Source organism: Panicum virgatum, chromosome 5K (genome assembly GCF_016808335.1).
Source record: "Panicum virgatum strain AP13 chromosome 5K, P.virgatum_v5, whole genome shotgun sequence".
NCBI classification, from domain to species: Eukaryota; Viridiplantae; Streptophyta; class Magnoliopsida; order Poales; family Poaceae; genus Panicum; species Panicum virgatum.
In genome coordinates this window covers 43,801,603-43,823,026 of record NC_053140.1, presented here as the reverse complement: position 1 = coordinate 43,823,026, position 21,424 = coordinate 43,801,603, and the positions used below count along the sequence as shown (strand labels likewise).

The window sequence follows — 21,424 nt, the reverse complement described above, 5'->3', positions numbered from 1 at the left end:
GATATTATAATCAAGATATTATCAAAACAAGAAATACTTCTTATGGATTTACCGAGACTCGTCAAATAGACCATTGGAAAATAATTTCTTTGTGGAGAGGGAGAGAATGGAACACACACTTTAGATGGTGGACATGTGCAAATGGCAACGGTTGATCCCAAGGCACGACTAAAGTCCTTGTTATCGGATTGCACATGGTTGGAATAATTGAGTATAGAATAATCTTCAAAGTACCCGGAGTTTAATGAAGCAAACGGAACCGAGGAGCTTTTCATCATTATTTATTTCATTTTTTTCTTTCTTTCTCTCTTTTTTTTTATTCTATTTGCTCCTCAGAACCACTGGCAACACAATGCACTTACTCCACCTTCCCCATGCTTGAACTTTTGCTTGTCCTCAAGCAATGAAGTGATGATAACTTGATGGAGTGAGTGCGCAAAACCTTTATCAATTCTCTGGACATAACTTTGGAATTCAGGGGAGCATCTCCTCGTGAAAGATTGAAGCCAACAAAGGAGGAAAAGGGGCAGGCCGGCCGGCCTAGGGGTGTTGAGCCGGCCGGCCTACTGCCTGTAGGCCTCCACTTCTTCGGATTTTTCTTCTGCGAATTCTTTGATGCTTCCCAAGCTTATGTTTTACTGAATTTTGCTCTTGATTCCACTGTTTTTCCGTCGAAATAGATATACTCAATATATAGGTTGTGGTCAAGGAGGTGTTTCACAAAAAGATGTTTTTGGTTAAGGGTGGATATCCAGTGAGGTTTGCGATGTTTCCGGTATAGAAACTCACAATGCATGGATAGAATGGCTAGCAAAAGATAGGTACGCAAAAATACGGAATGGTCAACTTCTTAGTCTCGTACCAAAGAAGATAAATCCTGAATTAATTCACCTGAAAATAATTCTTGCTCTATGATTTTTATGATATATCATTTAAGCTTGTAGAAGGGTAGAGCAAATGCAAAAGGTATCATTGACAAGGTTAGCTCAAAATTAAATCCAAAATAAATTTTCCTTGACAAGCTTAAGTAAGAGAGCAAGAATAAAAGATATGGGTCCTAATTTATCATAACCTCCACAATTGAATCAGCCGGCATTTAATTAATTTTCAGATCATGTTAAAGAGAGCATTAGTTTAATCATGCATAAACCAAGCACAAGAAAGTAGACAAAGCGGCAACGATCATCATATTTTAACATGGCATTAACTTTCTATCATCATTACTAACCATGACATTAAAGTGTGGGTGATGCATTTATTTATCATGGTGATGAAGACAAAAGAAAACAAATTGCACACATGCTGAAATAAATAAAACAGAAAATCTCTACGCACACACAAGCTTGCACACATGCTGAAAATAAATGAAAAGAAATAGAAAATCCAAACCACACATGCGAGCATTTTATTCTTGGTCGTGCCGTCGATCAATCTCCTTGGTTAGCTCTTGCGTTGTATCCTTGATCATAATACTGCTGAAATGCTCCTCCATTAAATTGTTCCGGTGGCGCCAGGCCTAGAAGTCCCATTTGATATGCAATTCCTGCAGTTCCATCTTCTAGTTGGGTTGTATGCCTCCGGATGACATCTATATCTTCCATATTTCTTCTCGCATAAGCACCCATAATTCTCATTCCTTGTTCTGGTTGAGGGAGGTCAAAATATTGTGCTCCAAATGATGGGTCGGGCATCTCTCCTTGATATGACGAGGGTGGGCATCCGTAGTTGCTAAATGGTGGGGGTGCCGCCGCAGCGTGCCCCCATGCTTGTTCTTGGCTTCCTTCCCATTGACTCATCCATCCTTGCGGGTATCCCTGTCCACTTGATGCACCTTGAAATTCATTTCTCCAATAAGCAGAACTTGGCGGTGGAAGATTTACTTCCAAGTCTTCTTGTTGTGCCGATACCGATGTCCCTTCAATTAACCTTCCTCTTTTTGATTTCTTCACCTTTTTTCCAATGTTTTCAACTCGCCAATCAGTCCTCCTCTCTTGCAAATAATTTCAGCCTTTGATCGGGGAGGGAAATATCCATCTCAGAAATAGTAAATCCCTTCTTTTCATCTCCTCCGATATCATGGCCTTGCCTCAAATGATCAATCCCAATATCTCTTCCCGGGACATAAAATTTTTGGATCACTCGTAACCTCGGAATCATTGCTCGGGCTATCATTGTGAGATAACATCCCGAACCAACTTCTCCCATGCCGGATGATGCTTCACAAAGCCACCTTTCAACCATGATGTTGGTGGGATCAATTACTTGCTTCTTCACCAATGCAGCATACATCCAACTTAATTCCTGGTCGGTGACCTTTGATTCTCTCATCCTCCCGAGAATTCTTTTGCTCAACCAAGAGTGGAATATTTGGAGAGGTAACATTACTTATATTCTTTCTTTGGCGGTTGACAGTCTTTTGCTATTTTTATCCAAAATTCATCAAGCTCTCCATCTTCAACTTGCACCATTTCATATGCATTATTTTTGAATCCGAGCAAGCTTCCTATTTCACCATAGGTGATTACTTTCTCTTCATTCTTGAGCCTAAATTTCAGACATGAAACTTCTTCACCATCCACCATTTCCGTTGATTTTTCTAATGTCATGAACATCTCAAGAGCCACTTCTTCTTGCATATAAACCGTGACACCATCGGAAAATAACTTCCAACCGATGTTTTCCAATAGCTCATAGATGTCATGATGAAATCCTAGCTTCACCAATGCTTCATCATCAAAATCATAATTTGCTCGTAGTCTTCCCTTCATGAACTTTAGCCTTTCTTCTTCTTCCTTCGACAAGATAATAAACCCATATTCTGAATTCTTGGGCTTGTATGGTGGTGGTGCGGATGACCTTGTCGAACGCCGTGGAGGAGGTGGCATCCCTTCGGTGAATCTCATGGAGGAGCTTCTCGGGTCTCTCATCCCACCAAGGAGCAACATGTCGCTCCTCAGTGCGGGGTTGTCTTCCTCCATGCTCCGCGGAGACTCGGAGACCGAGTGCCTCCGCGAAGAACTTGCCGATGCGTCGGATGTTGATGAACGTGTCCTTCTCCTCCCGGCGATGAACTTCATGAGGCCACTCATGGTGACTCATTGCTGCACACACTCAAAAACAAACACACCGGGGGTTTCTTGCCGGCGGGAGAACAATATATCGAAGAGTAGAGCAAACTAGGAATTGTGGTGAATTTTCTGAGATTTTTGGAGTAGATTTTGGTGGACGAATTTTTCAGGGCTCTAACTGATGTTTCTGGGCAAAGAACTTGAAGAACATAAGCAAGGAACTGAGTGAGGAGTATACCTGCCAAAGGGGAGCACCAGAGGGCATAAATAGGGGCCAGGCCGGCCGGCCTAGGGCCTTGGGGCCGGCCGGCCTAGGGTGTTTTTCCCTCTTCTCCACTTCAATTTTCTCTGGTGGCTTCCTGGTGCAATTATTTGCTTCTGTCCAGTACATTTTGTATGCTTTGCACTGCCCAAATCATGTGAACCACTCCTTCTTTGCCTTTGATGTCCACTTGCAACATTATTTCTCCACTTTGTGTCATTCACCTTGTCCCATGCTTAATCATTCATCACATGGTGCCATCTTTGCTGAAAATCACTTGTCCTTCCCATGCATGGCTGCTCCCTCCTTTGAATTATTTGCATGTGGTGGTAGGTAGAGAGCACAACTCTTTCCGTGAACTCACTTTGATCAATGGATGTTAATCAAGCACATAGACCCTTTCCAAATGATGCTTAGATGTTTAATCCTCCTCTAACTTCGAAATTTCAGAATTGACTCAAAGCATGCAATGAGTTTAAATGAATAATTAGAGGGGAATTGAAACATCTTTACATTTGTAAGTCGAAAAATATTTCCCGACTACATTAATTTTAGTTGCCCCGGAACCGTTCACTTTCATGAATTGATAGCGAACAATCTCGAATTCAACCGTGGGTCTTGGGTTTAGGTTCTAATTTCTACCAAAATGAGAGAGAGAATTTTGAAAAAGAGAATAATTAAGGTTAGGAAAATTCTAGTCCTATGGTAATGAAACTGAAAAATTCTCTCTATGTTTGTGTGAACCTACGCATCAAGAATTTAAGTAACATAGCGCGGCTCTACTCGTGTGTTTTAACTCAACTTGGTCCGGCCGTCATGGAGAGGACGGTCGCCAAAAATAGGTATGGAATTTTGGATGTGACTTTCTCAAGAAGAGGCAAATAAATCATAGGATGGCTCATGTCATTGGTTTAAAATAAGAAATAACATTGGAATGACCGAGCGAATAAAATCCAAATCGAATTGTTTGACCGAACTCCCAATTGTTCAAAAGTATATCATGTTCCTGCGTAGCAAAATTCTCGACTCACTTACCTAAACCTTTCGCGGGTTGTCCTCCCGGCAGCTTATTCTTGACTCGACGAACGGGTTGAACTCCCGGCAGCTTTATTCTTGACTCGACGAACGGGTTGCCTCCCGCAAAGCGCTTCGTTTATAGTCTATAGCTAGACTTTCTTCTTCTTCACTTCGGACCAACGCTCGGTGATGGCGCTGCAGTCTTGGGTACCCACTTCCGCACAATCCTTGGTGCGGGTTTGTCTTCTACGTTAGTCGTCTTTTTGGTCTTCACAGGCGGGCTTTTAGCTTTCTTCTTGACGGGTGTAACGATCTTCTTTGTCGCGATGGACGCGACGACTTCTATCTCCTTCTTCGCTTCCTTCTTGCTCGGCTCCTCTTCTTTCTTTGGCTTCTCCTCTGTGACACGGCGGTGAGGCGGAACATATTTAACATTGATCATGTTGCATACCTCAAGGCGTGGACGAAACTTGAATTCGCTTGTGGTGCCATTGATGTCGAACTTTATCTCCCCCTTGCCAACGTCGATGTTTGCCCTTGCGGTCTTGAGGAAAGGCCTCCCAAGTATGAGAGGCGCCTTGCTCCCTTCTCCCATATCGAGAATCACAAAGTCAACGGGGACTAAGTGTTCTCCAATCTTCACGGGCACGTCTTCGGCGATTCCCAAAGGATAGCGAACGGAATTGTCCGCTAACTCTAGGCACATGGCGGTGGGTTCCGGCTCCGGTAAGCATAGCTTCTCGAACACATTCTTTGGCATGACGCTCACACTTGCACCGAGATCACAAAGTGCTCTTTCGAACATAAGAGATCCAATGGAACACGGGATGGTAGGACATCCGGGGTCCCTCTTCTTTTCTGGAGCTTCATTAGCGATTGCCACGCTACATTCCTCAGTTAGCTTGACAGTGCTTGGCGGTATCTCGCGCTTGTTTCCCATGATGTCTTTGAAGTAGCGAGAATACGTCGGAATTTGTAGAGCGTCCAGGAGCGGCATATTGATCCTCAACCTGCGTACCATCTCAACAAATTTGTTGAATTGCTCATCTTCATGTTTACCTTTCCGATATCGTGGCCTTGGCGGTAGAATCTTGGTGTCTATATCATCTAGCTCAAACTCCGGCTCTTCGGTGACTATCTCTGGCATAGGAGTAGGTGCCTTCTCGTTGATGATGGTCTCCACTTCAACTCTTGGCTTAGGCTTCCTTGCTCCCGCTGCATGTTCGGGTTCTTCGGTCTCCTTTCCCGAGCGAGTTTGAATTGCCTTAGCCGTCTCTGGACTTTGAGGTTGCCCGGGCAATTTTCCTTCGTTGCTAGATAGGCGTCCGACGAGCTGGACTACTTGTGTTTCTAGCATCTTCATCATGTTGAGTACTTGAAGGTTAGAGCTCCCGACCTCCGTCACCTTGCCATCAATGTTCTCTAAGATCTTGTCCATAGTCCTTGAACTTGGTGACGGTGTCCTTGTTGATCTTGCCTTGCTCCTCCATAAACTCCTTCAATTGTATATGAAGAGGTACCGAGTTTTGAATGGAAGAGCTTGCATTAAATTGGGGTCTACCTTGCCCGTAGCGGAAGTTGGTCGGCGGAATCCATTCTCCCTTCTTCATGTAATCGAGCATCTTGGCTTCCTCCGGGCAATTCTTTTGCACATGGCCGTACTCTCCACATTCTTCACATGTAGACCTTGCTTCGGCCGCCTTCAAATCGATAGCTTGGGCTTCTCTCTTTTCCACTTCCATCTTCTCCAACCTTCTCATGAGCGAGTCGATCTTCCCTTCTAGCACTTCTTCGCGTTCCACTTGTAATACACTCTTCGCGGCGCCCACGGCTTGGAGTGGTTGCAGGCGCCTCGATGATGCCCATGCGTCATTGTCCGCCACCTTCTTGAATAGTTTGAAAACTTGAGTAGGTGTGAGCTCAATGATAGAACCTCTGGCCGATACGTCAATGATCCCCCTTGATGCAGTAGTGAGGCCTTGATAGAACTTCTGGACCACATCCTCCCTTGAGAACTTGTGATGAGGTACGGCGCGGATGTAGTCGTTGAAGCGCTCATAGGCTTCGGCAATAGTCTCTGTCGGGGCTTGCGCGAATGTTGCAATCTTGTTGCGCAGAATCTGGGTCTTGCCCGGCGAGTAGAACTCCGTCATGAACTCTTTCATCAAGGACTCCCAATTTTGCACCGTGTGCGGTGGTAGAGAATGAAACCATTGCAGCGCTCTCCCAAGTAGAGAGAATGGAAAGAGCCTCGCTCTTATTTGATCTTGAGTCATCCCTTGCATGTCGAAGGTGCGGCATAGTTGGAGGAACGCTTGAAGATGTAGATTAGCGTCTTCTTTTCCAGTGAAGGGCGAGCCTTGCACCATCCTTATGATTGAAGTCTTGATCTCGAACGGAACTCCGATGTTGTCGAGATTTTGGATCGGCAAGTCCCGAACGTCCGGAGTGCATAGCTCTCCGATCGTACGCTCTGGCTCCGGTAGCGCCATCCCTTGGTGAAGTGGCGCCTCCTTTGGACTTGTTGGTGGAGTTGCTTGAGGTGAAGACTGATGAATCGTCGGCTTCAACTTCTGGATCTACTTAGTTCCGGCTTCCTTGATCGTGCTTCTCGTCTTCTTTGCCTGTAAATTTTTTCTGGATCATCCACAAAATTTTCGGGTTTGTTGGAGAGGCTCCCGTCCATCTCCTGTTAGGGGTTAGTGAAAAAGAAAAATATATACGAGATCTAAAAGATGAATATACAAGATCTAAAACCTAAAAAAAAATAAAGCAAACTCTAGATTAGATTGATTTTCGTGGAATAGATCCGTTTTTTTAGTTAGCTCAGAAAAATAAGAGATCTAAAAAAAATAAAAAAGAAAAATCAAGAAATATTTACGAATGCAAGTAAGATTGGATCTTAAATCGATGGTTCCCCGGCAACGGCGCTAGAAAAACTTGTTGACGCTCCTTAGCGCCCCCAATTTATATACCACAAGCGCACGGTTTCGTGTAGCTTTTCCCTCAGAGTATTCCCCCAAGGTTTATCAATCCACGGAACCAAAGAGACAAGAAACAATCTACTAGCATAGAGATTCCTTTGTGTGAGATGTGAAAACGAATCTAATCTACTAAAAACACGACAAACACCAAAGGTAGCAAGAAAATTTAGAGATAACCAATCTAGATCACCTAGATCATGCATATGTTGTAGTTCCAGCTAGATAAAGTGAAGTAAGATAATTGAATCTCAATGAAAAGCCTCTTAAACCCAAAATCTCCAATCCGATCCCTCGATACCCAACCTACTCTGTGGAGACGGCCTGTCACGACGGCTCCCTTTTCAACGGGATACCCTGAAGCAAGTCGAACTCACTTTGGTAGTTCCGCCATGAACCTCTAGCCACCATGACTACAAGATCATGCTAAGTGATCTATCTCGATAATAGATCTAAGATGAAGCGAACCCAAAGAAAAGAACGAAATCAGAAGAGGGGAACATGGTCGCTAAACATTCGGAAACACAAATAACTTCACCATGATTGTACATCACAAGATCACAACCGAGGCCCTACCTTGATCTTGATGATCCTAGCTCCAGAACTCCGACGTGGTCTTCCTTGCAAGGTTCCCACGTCGGCTAGGGCAAACCCTAGACAACTAGCACGACCCGGCTCTCCGAGAGGTGTCCCTCTATCTTCTCTGCTCCTCGGCGTCTTCTCCCGAATTGCTCTCTGCGTGAACCTCCAAGAGTAACAAGCACACCGGCTTGCAACACGATCACCTAGTGCCACTCGATGCAATCTCTCAAAGCAATCGCACTAGAACCGCTCTCTTACTCGATCGGATGATTACTATCAGTTAGAGTGAGTAGAGGGCTCTCAAGCACTCTCACACATGGACACCAAGTCCCCAAGGTGCTCAGCCACCTCAAATGGCCGGCCACACCCTCTATTTATAGAGGGAGGCTCCAAACTAGCCGTTACACTCAAATCCCGTGAAAACAGAGTTTTCGCGGACTGTCCGCCTCACAGAGACCGGACCGTCCGCCATTCAAAACCAACGGCTAGAACTGCAATAATTATGTGTCAGAGTCAACCGTTAGAGCCCCTGGCGGACAGTCCGTACCCCTGGGGCGGACCGTCCGAGGTTCAAAACTTCGAACCAACCGATTTACAAACGTCTCTGACTAAATCTGGAAGTGACCGGCGGACTGTCCGCTCCCCAGGGGCGGACCGTCCGCAGTTCAAAAAGTGAGCACACACAGAAACCGTAGTGTTTCTGTTCCAGAATTTTCAGTAGGAGGCGGACCGTCCGCCCCCAAGGGCTGGACCGTCCGCAGTACAATTTGGACACCCAAGACAGAACTACCAAGTTTCTGCGCCCGTTTCAGCTTTTAAAGGCGGACCGTCCGCCCCCATGGACCGGACGGTCCGCAGTTCATTTTGGACCACCAACAGAGCCAAAAACGGTTATGTTCAAGCTCATCCGAGATAACGGCGGACCGTCCGCCCCCAAGGAGCGGACCGTCCGCGGGTCTATTTCCAACAGAAATGTACCTCGGTAAAACGGACATAACTCTTAGCTCCAATGTCCAAATTTGGTGATCTTGGACTCTATGGAAAGTTTATTCAGAGGGCTACACAACCCAACTGAATATTTGATCCAAAACACAATGGATCAAAGCAGTATTTCACTCCAAGAGCCAACCTAATCTCCGAAGAACACCGAAAAGCCTTTATTGCTTCCCCAAGTTGATAAACATCAACTCCAACTCTTTCTCCTTTGCAAATGTGCCGACAACACCACGTGAACAACACCATGTGCATGTGTGTTAGCATTTCACAAACGTTTTCAAAGGATTTTCACTTGATCTCACCACGTCACTCGATCCTAGCAACATCGCAATGTTAGATCGCTCAAGTGGCACTAGATGACCGATATGCAAACAAGTTTGCCCCTCTTGATAGTACGGCCATCTATCCTAAATCCGGTCATGCACTTCTCTACACAACCTTTGACCGGTGAAATGAAATGCCCTACAAGTCATACATTTGCCTTGCGCATTCCATTTCATCTTCCCAAATATTGATGCCACACAAGCACCAAACTCCATCAAGCCTTTTGATCATTATCATGAGTCAACACTTGGCTTGATCTTTCTTGAATGATATGATCCACTCCATATTATCACATGACCTCTTTGGTTCATCGATCTTGACCTTGCTCGCTCTTCACCGTTGCCTCGGTCCATCGGCGCCAAATCTTGCCCAAGCTTCACCGCCTCGCGGTCCCTCGCTTCAAAGCCTTGACTTGCCCTTCTCCATTGCAACCGGTCCATCAAGCCAAGCCTTGTCTTGATCTTCTCCACTTTGGTCACATAACTCCATGTCATGTCTCATATGCAATGAGCTCCTCGATCACACTATATGAGCATAGCATCAACCCTTAGCCATTTCTCCTCCATGGCACATGTTGCTCATACTAGTGTCTTTGTGTGGACTAATCTCCTGTGTATCTCAACATAAACACTTATTAGTCCATCTAAGTTGTCACTCAATTACCAAAACCAAACAAGGGCCTTTCAAGGGGTACTAAGATAGCTAAGAAGACTGCCAAGAATTTAGAAACAAAATCACTATAGATAGAAAATTAAGCAAATTTAATATTAAATAATAATAAACTAATAGCACGGGTCAACTTACTAAAACAATCGATGAATAAATAAGCAGGACAACAAACTAACAAATAAACTGGAGCGACGAGTGCATGTCCGATGCAACTAGCTATATATAAATTCATAACTTTAAATTTTAAGTTCTCTTATTAAGTAAAAAAACAGACAAACTAATAATAATATTGATTTTATATTTTATAATTATAGAAATAAAATAGCTAATAATAAAAACATACATCACATAAGTGACTTTGAAACTAGGGAGAAATAAAATAGCTACATAAAGGGGAAAAAGGATATCACTTACGTGACATTTTTTTTGAATGGTCACCGGGGGGAGTATCCCCACCTGAATTGTATTCAAAAAGTGTGGCAGACTACAGATCAAAGGCCTCATTTTTAGGAAAAATGAGACAAAACCCACATTGCTCGGTTAATTTGGGAAAATCGGACTAAAACCACAACAACCACCTAGCTAAACTAGGTCTAAACCAACTCCAGAGCCCAAGCACATGGGCAAATTTGTGGCATAACCACGAATAGAAAAACACGCACACCCCAGCATAAGGGTAGAAATGTGGCACAACCACGAATAACAACAAAACTATTGCCGGCCTTAGGAAGCTAGGGTAGTCGCTTGCGCTGTCTTCCGACGGTGTACCGCACCACGGTCCGCTGCAAGCCAAGTCATCTCACGAAGTCGTAGCTGCAAGCGCCGTCCGTTGACGCTGCCCCACGCTGCACTTAGTTGCCGTCGTGGTTCACTGCAAGCAGCCAGGCGACAACGACGAGACAACCCCTTGCCGCCAACTAGCCATCAATGTCATATACTGAGTTGGTTGGTTCTCAAGCAGCGACACCTCCGAGGAGGGGGACGCCGCCGCCGACTGCCACAAGCCACGGCTGCAACGAAACAGGTTCTCCAACGGCGATGCTTCCAAGGGAGGAACGACACCGAGGGCGCCGCCGCCGCCCACCTGAGCGAATTCAGGCAAGTTTTCACCAAGAGAGACCTGTCCGGGAGGGGAGGCACCTCGACAACGCCCCCAAGGGGGGAACACGGCGTCCACTGAACGTCGTCGCTGCCGGCCCGGCCAGAGGCCAAGCAAGACTTTCGTCTGGCAAATCCCTCATCCCCCGGTCGTCGCAGCACCATGCGCCCTCTGCCGCTGCTGCCGCCATCTCGAGCCGCGGCCCCATGGCACCCGCCTGCGCGCCCACGACGGACACCCCCGCGTGGGGATGCCACCGCCACCGCTCAGGGGCATTGGGGACCCCCACAACATGGCGCTAGTGCGGCCGGTCGGGTCCACAGCCCCGCCGAGCGGGACCGTCGGGGCCGCGCCTCCAACCAGACGCAGCCTGTGGCCGACCAACGCTGTGCGTGGGGGGAGTCACAGCCACTGCACCGCGAAGACCGGCCCCGGCCGCCGCCGCCACCGACAAACCTGACGCCGGCGCGTCATTGACCGGGGGCAAAGCCCCGGGCCGCCGCTGCCGCACCCCAAGCGCACGCGTCACCCGCTGCCGACGACCCACGCGCCCCCCGCGCCACCAGCCGCCGGCACCGCCGGCACCGCCGACGTGCGCCGCATCTAGGACGCGCTGTAGCTCGCCGCCGCTGCAGCAACAGGGCCGCGTCGCGTAGGACCAGCCCTGGGGTCATCGGATCGCTAGACCTATAGCCCCGGGCCGACGCCGCCGCCATGCCTGCCGCCAGGTCGTTGCGACCACCGACGTCCCACGCGTTGAAGCAGAAGGGGAAGCCACCGGCGCCGCACCGCGCAGGACCAGCCCCGAGGTCGCCGGAACCGGTCCCCAGGACGCCAGATCTGCAGCCCCGGGATGCCGGCGCCGGCTCCATGGCCCGGGGTGGCTGCCATCGCCGTCGGGCAGTGTGCGCGACCCTGCACCGTCGCCGAAGCCAACAGCCCCCTACTTGAACACAGCGGGGTCTGCACGGAGCTGCCCTGTCCATCACCTCCCCGGAGGAGCCGTAGCTGGACAGGGCCCCCTGAGCTCCCCAACTGGGGATGGCCGGAAGACGGTGGGAGGGACCAGATCAGGGCCGGAGATGGCCGGATCCGGCGAGGGGAAGCCAAGCTGGGGCCTCAAGAGCCGGCGAGCGGATGGCATCTCGCTGGAAAATATGGCTGCTCATGTTTGAAGTTGGAGAGAAAACGTGAAGGGGAGATGGAAAAACACGACGGCGGATGGTCACCGGCTTCGGTGCCACCACGGCAGCGGCGGCGGCCGGCAGGAGCTGCTGGCAGGGAGTTTTTTGGGGATCCCGTAGTCGCCCCTCCCGTCGCCTGAGAGCGACGCGGAGGGGTACCCGTTCCCTTTTTCATAAGAGGAGATCACTTACGTGACTTTTAAATTAGAAAGTTTCATGTAGAAAAAAAAGGAAAAGTATTTACCATAGATACAATCCTAATGGATTTATTTGCTCTTTTCAATCTTCCACAATTTCAGAATTCGATATCGTTAGCACACTATATGGAATCAAAACAAAATTGTATTAAAAAACATTCATTTCTCTATTGGATAGAGAAGAGAGTGACAATGGACCAGTTGCACATTGAAATCAATCATGTGCGATGTCATCGATGCATGAGAACAGAATATGGAACAAACATATCGAAACATCATACCAAACCTCTCGCTCAAGCCATGTAATTTTTCAAGTAGCTACTAAGGAGGACAATGAACCTTCCACAATTACGGAATTCAATTTTAATAATACAAATGGAAACAAGTTGTATTATATAATATATTTTTCTAATTTAGATAGACAAGTGAGACAATGCATGGAACTATCCTCGCGATGAAATTAATTAGAGACGGCATCATCGATGCAAACAATAGAAAACTACAAAGTAGAGAGAGCGAAGGATCAACCCGCAGAAACAGAATGAGGATCAAATGTATTGGAACACCGTATCGACTCTCTCACTCAGGCCATGTCATTTTTAAAGTTGCCACCAAAAAGGACAATAAGCGTACCCACATATAAATGTTAGCATGAAAAAACTAGCTACCCGTGCAATTTGTGCGGGTCATCTTGCTAGTTCTATATGGAATGAAACCTGATATCAGGAAACCGGCCGTCCGGCCGGATCTCATTTGACCTGGAAAATTACTAAATTAGACCAAGATAACTAATGCTCCAGTTGAGTCGAGACCATCTCATATTCGCTTGATCTCCTCCGCGAACCGAACAAGAAGACGCCACCAAGCCGCTGCTGCAAGAACAGCAGCACGGCGAGCACCGTCGCGCCGCACGCACGGCGACGTCCCACGTGACGCCGAACCGGTCGTCACGGGGGCTCTATACACGTTCGACGGCGTCGCGCTCGGCACGTATCCGCGGGCCCTGATCGCGTCGTAGACATGCGGCATCGCGCGGACCACGGTGCCGCCGACGTAGAACCACGGCGAGACGACGGCGCTCGCCCCGCCGCCCGCGAACGCGTTCATGGCGACCTGGGGGAGCAGGAACCCGTCCAGCGCCATCCCCGTGGACGACGCGAGGTCCTCCCACAGCGTGGCCGGCTCCGGGCCGACGCGTATGGCGAGGAAATCCTCCTCCAGCGCCGCGCCGCGCCCGCTTGACGCGTGAACGGCGACGATCAGCGCGCCGCCGAGCACGTACAGCGGCAGGCATACCCAGATCAGCGCCTTCCTCTCCGCCGCCGCCGCCGTCTCGGCCTTGCTCCGGCTGGCGGCCGATCTCCGGGCGGACCAGGTCAGCTGAAGGAGGCGCAGCTACAGCACGAACGCGATCAGTGCCGGCGCCCGCAGCATCGCCTGCCTCAGCTCGCCCGGCAATCTCCTCAGGAACGGCGCGTACTCGGTTCCCCTGCTCACGAACAGGGCCTCGGCGCCGATCACGAGCGGGGCGGCGTAGCCCAGGGCCAAGACAACGAGCATGGTGATGGACGTGGCCGCGGACGCCTCGGGGCTCCTCTTGGCGCGGAGGATCTGCAGGGCCGTGAAGACGCATGGCAGCGTCGCGGAGGCCACGAGCATGGCGCTCTCCATGTCCATCCGGGAGACCGACTCGGCGGCCTGCTCGGCGTACATCCCGAACAGGACGACGTCCATCCTGTCGAAGAAGAGAGGGTCCGCCCGGGGCCTCAGGCTGCTGATCACCCCTCTCCCGTGGCCCCGCGCCTTTGCGTCCAGCGAGACGAACTGCACGGTGATCAGTGTCCGGCAGTCCGTCGAGCCGCTGCCGGCGAGCTCCTGGTAGCCGATCATGCACAGGACGCCCGTCGCAGGGTCGTACACGCCCTCCGCCGTGACCACGCGTTCTTCGATAGTGACCATGGTCGTCAGGTTGAGACGCATCGGGTTCAGATTCGGAGGAACATGGCGGATGTGGATGTTGTAGCTGACGGGCAGCAGCCCGAGCTCCTCCATGTCGACCTCGCCGTGCCGGGAGAAGGAGGCGTCGGCGGCGAGCCTGTCCCCGTAGACCATCGCCGAGCCGATGGTAACCGGCTGGGCTTCGCCGATCTCCGAGCCGCCGCTACCCTTACCCGTGAAGAAACGGAACTCGAAGTCATGGTAGGAATAGTTGGTTGCCGGGAAACGCCCCTTCTTGGTCTTGTTCCTGTGGCTTCTCAACACGTCTACGAAGTAGCGCTGCCTCGCCTCATCCACCATCGTGTACCTGTACTTCAGGTCGGAGAAGTTGCCTCTGTTGCTCTCGAAGTCGATGCTCCACGCCGATATCGCAGCGGCGGCGGCGGTGCTGCTCCCGGCTGTCTCGTGGCTGGCGTTCCAAAGCGCGCCGGCGACAATGCTCCGGTCCCGGACCGTCCAAACGGCCGGGAACCAGAAGTTCATCCCGATGTCGCAGTCCTACTCCTGCACCGGGGCGAGGACCGGAGGCAGAGCGCGCTCAGGGCGGAGTCCCAGCGGCCCTCGGCGACGACCGCCGCCTCCCTTTTTTCGCGACCGTGTCTGAACACGTTTTTCATTAAGAAGAAAATAGTTACAGACACAATCTCGATGCGGTCAAGCAGAGCTTGACCAGCACAAGAGCACAAAAGACTAAAAGTAGAGAAACACTAAAAAACGTACACATAAGCGAGGAAACACAACGATAACACGAACAACAGCAGAGCAAAACAGAGAAGACAAAGGGCACAACCCACCCCTCTAACAAGAATCCAACCACTGAACCTGCAAGCAGAAACAACAACGTTCAGGTGCAAAGGTCTACGACCTAACAAAGGTGGCAAAGCATCCACCCGCACAACCAACCACGGCAGCAAAGCATCTGCCCGAAGCATACTTGAACCAACGCGACTGATGGCAGCAAAGCATCCACCAGACCGGAACGGCGACAAAGCATCCGCTAGCGAAGAGAATCCGACGACCAAGCGCGACCTAGACGATGCAGATGAAATGAAACGAAGGCAGGCGCAGAAGCAGAAACTCTCAGAAGAGAGCAGATGACCGCCACCAGCAAAGCTTACAAGACAACGCCTTCAGGAAGGAAACGACGCCACAGGCGCCATCATCGTCCGACAAACATGGTCTAGATTTTTACATGGAAGGCAAGCTGGCGAGGGAGGAAAAGGGCGGAAGGATGACGCCTTCAAGAAGGTAAACGGCGCTCGCGGGCGTCATCATCATCGGTCCGCAAGCGGATCCAAGGCTTTTGCCAACACCCCTTTCCAACCCAGAGCCGACGGCCGTCACACGGCGAGGGGCAGGCGACAGGCCGCCACCTGCAGCTGCGAGCTCCGACGAGGGAGAGCCGTGCCCGGCCAGGGGGCGCCACCGGACGCCGCAAACCCGGCGAGGGAGGAGCCCCAGCGAGTGGAGGGCCGTCCCCCAATCAAACTCGTGGCGGGAGCCCAGATCCGGCCAGGGGCAGGCCCGATCCGGTGAAGGGGACGCCAGAAACGGCGGCCGCGGGCGGTGACTGGAGACGGCACAGTGAGGATCCAGGTTCGCGAGGCCGGCTGAAAGGTAGCCGCCGTAGCCGTGCCCCACCGGCCGCCCCGACCGCGGACGCCGCTGCCTAGGCGCCTGCAGCCGTGGGTGCCCCTACAGACGCCGCCACCGTTGCCACGACCCGCCCACGGCCAGGCCGCAATAGGCACGGCCGCCGATGCCGCGTCCCGCCAGCGCCCCGGCTGCAGCAGACCACCGCCGGCCGCCGCAGACGATGCCGAGCGGCCGCCACCGCCGCAGCCGCCCCCCGTCTGCGGCTAGGCCGCAGCAGACGCCGCCGCCACGCCCAGGCCACCGATGCCGCATACCGCCGGCGCCCCGGCCGCTGCAGACGCCGTGTCCGCGGCCAGGCCGCAGCAGGCGCCACTGCCATGACCAGATCGCCGCCGCCGCGTCCCGCCGCGCGCCGACACCGCACCCCACTGCGCCGAGGCACCGGGAGAGCAGATCAGCCGCCGACACCGCACCGCCGCCGCGCCGAGGCACCGCCGACCGCAGCAGAGGAAGCCAACGAGCGGGAATGGCCGGGAAACACCGGGAGAGCGCAGATCCAGCTGCCATCCGAGCGGATCCGGTCAGCCCCGGCATGGATCTCACCGCCGGCCGTGCTCACGATGCATCAACAAGGAGAGAGGAGGGGAAGGAAGGAAGGGATTGGGGAGGAAGAGGAGGAAGGGGACGAGCTGATGGACCCGCCGCTGCCCTCCTCGCTGCACGCTGGGCTTCCGGCGGGCAGCTCCGGCGGCAGCAAGGGTAGAGAGCGTGGGGGGAGGGGGGCCGAGGCGGGGGGACGGGGGGAGGCTCCCGAAGGGAAAGATTCCCCCCTACAGAACTCTCTCTTTGACCGCTGCCTCACTGACCATAAAGCCCGGCCGCAGCATCCCCGCGAAGAACATGTTTGTGCTGCTGGAGAACGTCGCGTACACGCGCACGGCGCCGTACGGGGTGCACTGCACCTGGCCGACGTGCATGCGCGGCTCTGGCAGCCGCAGCGGCGGCGGTGCCAGAAAGGTGCTCGACGCATGCGCGCCGCCGCCGCCGTGCTGCAGCCTGTACAAGCTCACGAGGTGCTCCTTGATATGCGCGCATGAGAAGCTGGCGCCTAGCTCCTGGAGCGTGGCGCCTCTCGCGGTGGACAACGGCGGCGGCGGCGGGCAGGAGGCCTGCTGGCCGTACCTGTACCAGTCGCCCTCGGCATACGCGACGAGGGTGATGGCGCCAAAGCCGTCGCCCTCGAGCTGGCCGGTGATGAAGGGGTCCGAGTGGCTGGGCGGGCTGGGAATGCGGAGGCGGAGCACGATGCCCCGGAGGTGCTCAAGCCGGTCGTCGTCCTCCTCGTTGTAGGTGCCGGAGCCGATCATGCAGAGCTCAGCAGAGGTGGAGGAGTAGTAGCCGTCCAGGTGGAAGGAGACGGAGTGGGCGCCGCCCGCAAAGCCATCTCTCTGCCAGCGGCCCGCCGCGGAGACGAGGGTGGCGCGATCGCCGGACAGTCTTAACGTGGCGAAGACGCGAACGACGGTGGCGTCGGTGGTGCGGTCGACTCGGAGCGGGAGTAAGGTGAACGAGCGGCGAAAATGGAACATGCTGTCATCATCGCCGCCGCCGCCGCCGCTCTCATCTCTAGCGAAGTGGATATCTTCGCCGCCGGAGAAGTAGCCGGCGCTGAGCCGGAAGGAGTGGATGAGCGGGAGCGTGTCGTTCCTGGCGGCGACGTGTTCCGGGGCGGGGGAGGGGATGGTGCAGAGCGAGGAGTCTGTGGAAGAGACTGCCGAGGAGAGCACGGCGACGGAGAGAAGGAGGAGGAAGCATAGGTGATCAGTGGCCAGGTGGTTGTGGTTCTTGGCTGGCGGCAGCGCCATTTTGGTCGGGAGGAAGACCTTTGCGGCTAGCCGGCGAGGTGCGCAATTGGAAGCACCCGGGGTCCCGGGCAGTGTGGTGTTATAGAGAGAGCGTGGAGTGGATCGGAATGGGCTGGCGTTGCTCAAGGAGCTTGTAATTGGTCCAAAGTGGATTAGTTGGAAAAGATGTTGACATCTCGAGGTTTTGGTCCAAAGTGGATTAGTTGGATTAGGAGTGTAGTGAGAGATGGCTCTCTTTGCATCAGGATTAACGATGAGTATAGCCATTTCTTTAAACCCGGTAAGGGGCTGAGACAAAGAGATCCTCTATCTCCCCTTTTATTCAATTTTGTAGCTGATGTCTTTACTAGAATGCTTATGAAAGCTGCTCACCACAACCTGATCTCAGGTTTGCTGCAGGGTGTGAGTCCTAGAGGGGTTATTAGTCAGCAATATGCAGATGATACTCTCTTCTTCCTTGAAAATAACTTGACCAAAGCTAGACATTTCAAGTGGATCCTGGCCTGCTTCGAGCAGTTGTCTGGGATGAAAATCAATTACGACAAAAGCGATATGTTAGGCCTTGGCCTTGAGGAAGAGGAATCTTTGATGTTTGCTAGGCTCTTCTGCTGCAGAGTGGAGTCTTTCCCTCTTATTACCTAAGGGTTCCCCTCCACTAAAAAAAAAGTTGAGAAGAGAGGATCTCCAGCCGGTGGTGAATAAAATTATCAAAAGAGTTGCAGGTTGGAAGGGGAGGCTGCTCTCTTATGGGGGCAGACCCACCCTCCTTAAGTCTTGCCTAGCAAGCATCCTAATTTATATGATGTCAGTTATCAAATTCCCTAAGTGGGCGATTGAGGCTATCAATTCTCAAATGGCCCACTTCTTTTGGAATAACCAAGAGGGGCGGCGAGAGAAGTTCCATCTAGCCAACTGGCTCATGGTTTTCCAAAAAAAGGACTATGGGGGTTTAGGCGTGCCTGACCTCCAACAGCTGAACATGTGCCTTCTGGCTTCTTAGATATCTAAATATCACCTGAATAAGGAGTCTCTCTAGAGGAAAATTGTTGATTTCAAATACAAAACTTGTGAGCCAAATATTTTTTGCTATCCTGAGCTAGATACTTCACTTTTCTGGAAAGGTGTGCTCTGGGCATGCAAGGCAGCCAAGTTGGGGTACTCCTGGAAAATAGGTGATGGTAGAACGGTCAAGTTTTGGGAGGACCAATGGTTCGGTAACTCAAGCCTAGCTATTCAATTTTGGCCTCTGTACAATATTGTGAATGAAAAGGGCATCACAGTGGCGGAGGCGTGGAATGGGACCGATTTAAAATTTACCTTCAGGAGAACTATGTCGAGTCATGACATGTCCCTCTGGTATGAAATCTGTAACATTGCTAACTCGATCTCTTTCTCTAGTGAGGGTGATGAGTCCATTTGGAGTCTGAACTCCTCTGGGGTGTACTCAGTACAGTCCCTATATGTTGTAGTACAAACTTTTTTGTGGCTGCTCAGCAACAATAAGTTGCTGACGAGAGATAACTTGTCTAAAAGGAAAAATATTACAGACAAAACATGCCTGTTCTGTGGGGGAGATGAAACTATTCATCACCTCTTCTTCGATTGTTGTTTTTCCACGAAAGTTTGGGCTTCGTGTGCTGATATCTTGAACATCCAAGGGCTGAGTGCTTTGAAGCTGTGGCCCATTGGTGGATTAGTAATAAAAAAACATATGGTCCTTAACATGTGTACCTCGGCTTTCTTGTGGAGTATTTGGAAAATGAGAAATGCTCTTTGTTTTCAGGGGGTGACGTGGTCGGATGTGCAGATGGTACTCAGGAAAGCAAGCAGGATGTTGAGGAGATGGAAAAGCTTATGCAAGGAGGACGAGGAACTGCGCTTTGGGGAGATCGTGGAAGAACTGGACAGAAGAGCTGCGCAACCTCTACACATCGGCTGGACAGTGCCGGGTTCGCAGGCTGCTCCAGAAGCTTGGAACTCGACGGCAAACAGAGCGGGCGGTTCATCAGGTTTTGGCTGGAGCATGGAGCCTGATGTAGCTGCTCAGAATTTATTCTTTTCTGTTGCTCAGAGAGGGCGCACTTAGAATTACGCTCTAAAACGCTTAAACTGCTGTCAAGACCTGTGACGTTTTTGTTTGCTGGAAATGAAAACGGGGGACCCCCCCCCCCACCACCTTTCGTCTAAAAATAATGGACAACTGGCAAGAGAAAAATCCATGCATCCACAGATCCACGTGACCACGTCTACAGAATCAAGTTGGGTTCAATATGTACCGCGGAGGCTGAAATTTGCAGCATCACTTCCGGAAGCTACCGTGCATCCACGTCTACATCACGTGCAGTGGCGGATGCAGGATGAGAGGCAAGAGAGGCTGAAACAATAAAGATGTTGATTTGTGTGAAGATTTAATGGTGATTTGATGCTTTTCCTACAGTGTTTTACGTGTAATTAGGGGAGCTTAGGGGGGCTTGAGCCCCCTAGCCCCCCTCCTGGATCCGCCGCTGATCACGTGGAAAGAGGAAATAACTGTGTGGGAATTGTTCAAAACGTTGATATGCTCAGTTTCTAAATATAAGTACATGAACCCTTCAAAATTTATCCATAAACAACATAAATATTTTTTGAAAAATGAATATGCCTAGCCTAGTGGTTACAAGAGTCTCGGTAGCACCTGAGGTCCTGGGTTCAACTCCTCATAGGAGTGAATATTCTGAGATTTAACGGCGTTGTGCATTCAGTGGTAGGCGACGTTCCCGTCGACAACGAGGCGTCTGTGGTGACTTCGTCAATCTCGAGAATTTGCCGGCTCAGTCTTCAAAGATGCTCATATGGGTAGGATTTGCATACATGTGTTCATAGAGGTGTGAGTGTGCGTGTATTGTGAGTGTCGGAGTTATACTGTGTGATCTAAAAAAACCACATCATAAGTTATTGTTTTTTTTAGAGGAACAGGCACAACGCCCTGCCCCATCTTTCATTAAAGACAAAGCAAGAAGGTTTACAACGTCAGGCAAATTCGGTTACAACGTTCAGGCACCAACAGTGCACACCTTGCACAGCTAACAGAAAACCAACAGTAACGAAAGCTAGAAGAAAAAGGCAATAGACATTAAGAGAACAGCTGGGAGAGGCTTTTTCTTTTGTTTTTTCGCGGAGTGAATCTCAGGCCACCCAGGATGTCCCGCCCTTCCCGTCAGATTTCTTCAACTTCTTGGCTAGCAGTCCATTGCCAGTGGCGTCTTGAGGGCCACCTCCCAGTAGAAAAACCACTGATCCATACCTTGCTCCAGATTCCCACTGAACATCAGCTTCCAGTCCACCATAACCAACCAAATTTTCCTTATGGCTACTTTTAAATCTTTGCAGAACTGGTTGTTGAACGCGGTCATTGCGAGTTAGCCGTAAACTCCAGCAGAGATACTGTTATTCAGAGATTTTTTTTTCACACAGCCATTTACTAGCCAAATCAAAATAATTGCCAATATGAACACCAGAGAAGAAGTTGTACAGGGTCCAAACATACTCAGCCACCACACAGTCAAACAGAAGGTGGTGAATGGATTCATGCTCCAAAGGAACTGAC

At 50.9% G+C, this 21,424-nt stretch overlaps 1 protein-coding gene across 1 annotated transcript; it reads right to left on the bottom strand.

Annotated features, from left to right (window-relative positions):
• Positions 1 to 13,195: 13,195 nt before the first annotated feature.
• Positions 13,196 to 14,860, bottom strand: LOC120710132. The gene is made up of 2 exons (XM_039995799.1): positions 13,788 to 14,860; positions 13,196 to 13,739 (listed from the first exon to the last, which is right to left on the bottom strand). The coding sequence occupies exons 1-2, from the start codon at positions 14,858 to 14,860 to the stop codon at positions 13,196 to 13,198; spliced, it is 1,617 nt and encodes a 538-aa protein (XP_039851733.1).
• Positions 14,861 to 21,424: the final 6,564 nt, after the last annotated feature.

What these genes read in the sequence shown, in the direction of transcription:
- LOC120710132 (XM_039995799.1), bottom strand. Translation starts at nt 14,860, where the DNA reads ATGAACTTCTGGTTCCCGGCCGTTTGGACGGTCCGGGACCGGAGCATT. An exon ending in CGGGCGCCGGCACTGATCGC is followed by an intron (nt 13,740 to 13,787) that starts GTTCGTGCTGTA and finishes GTCCGCCCGGAG; the next exon opens with ATCGGCCGCCAGCCGGAGCA.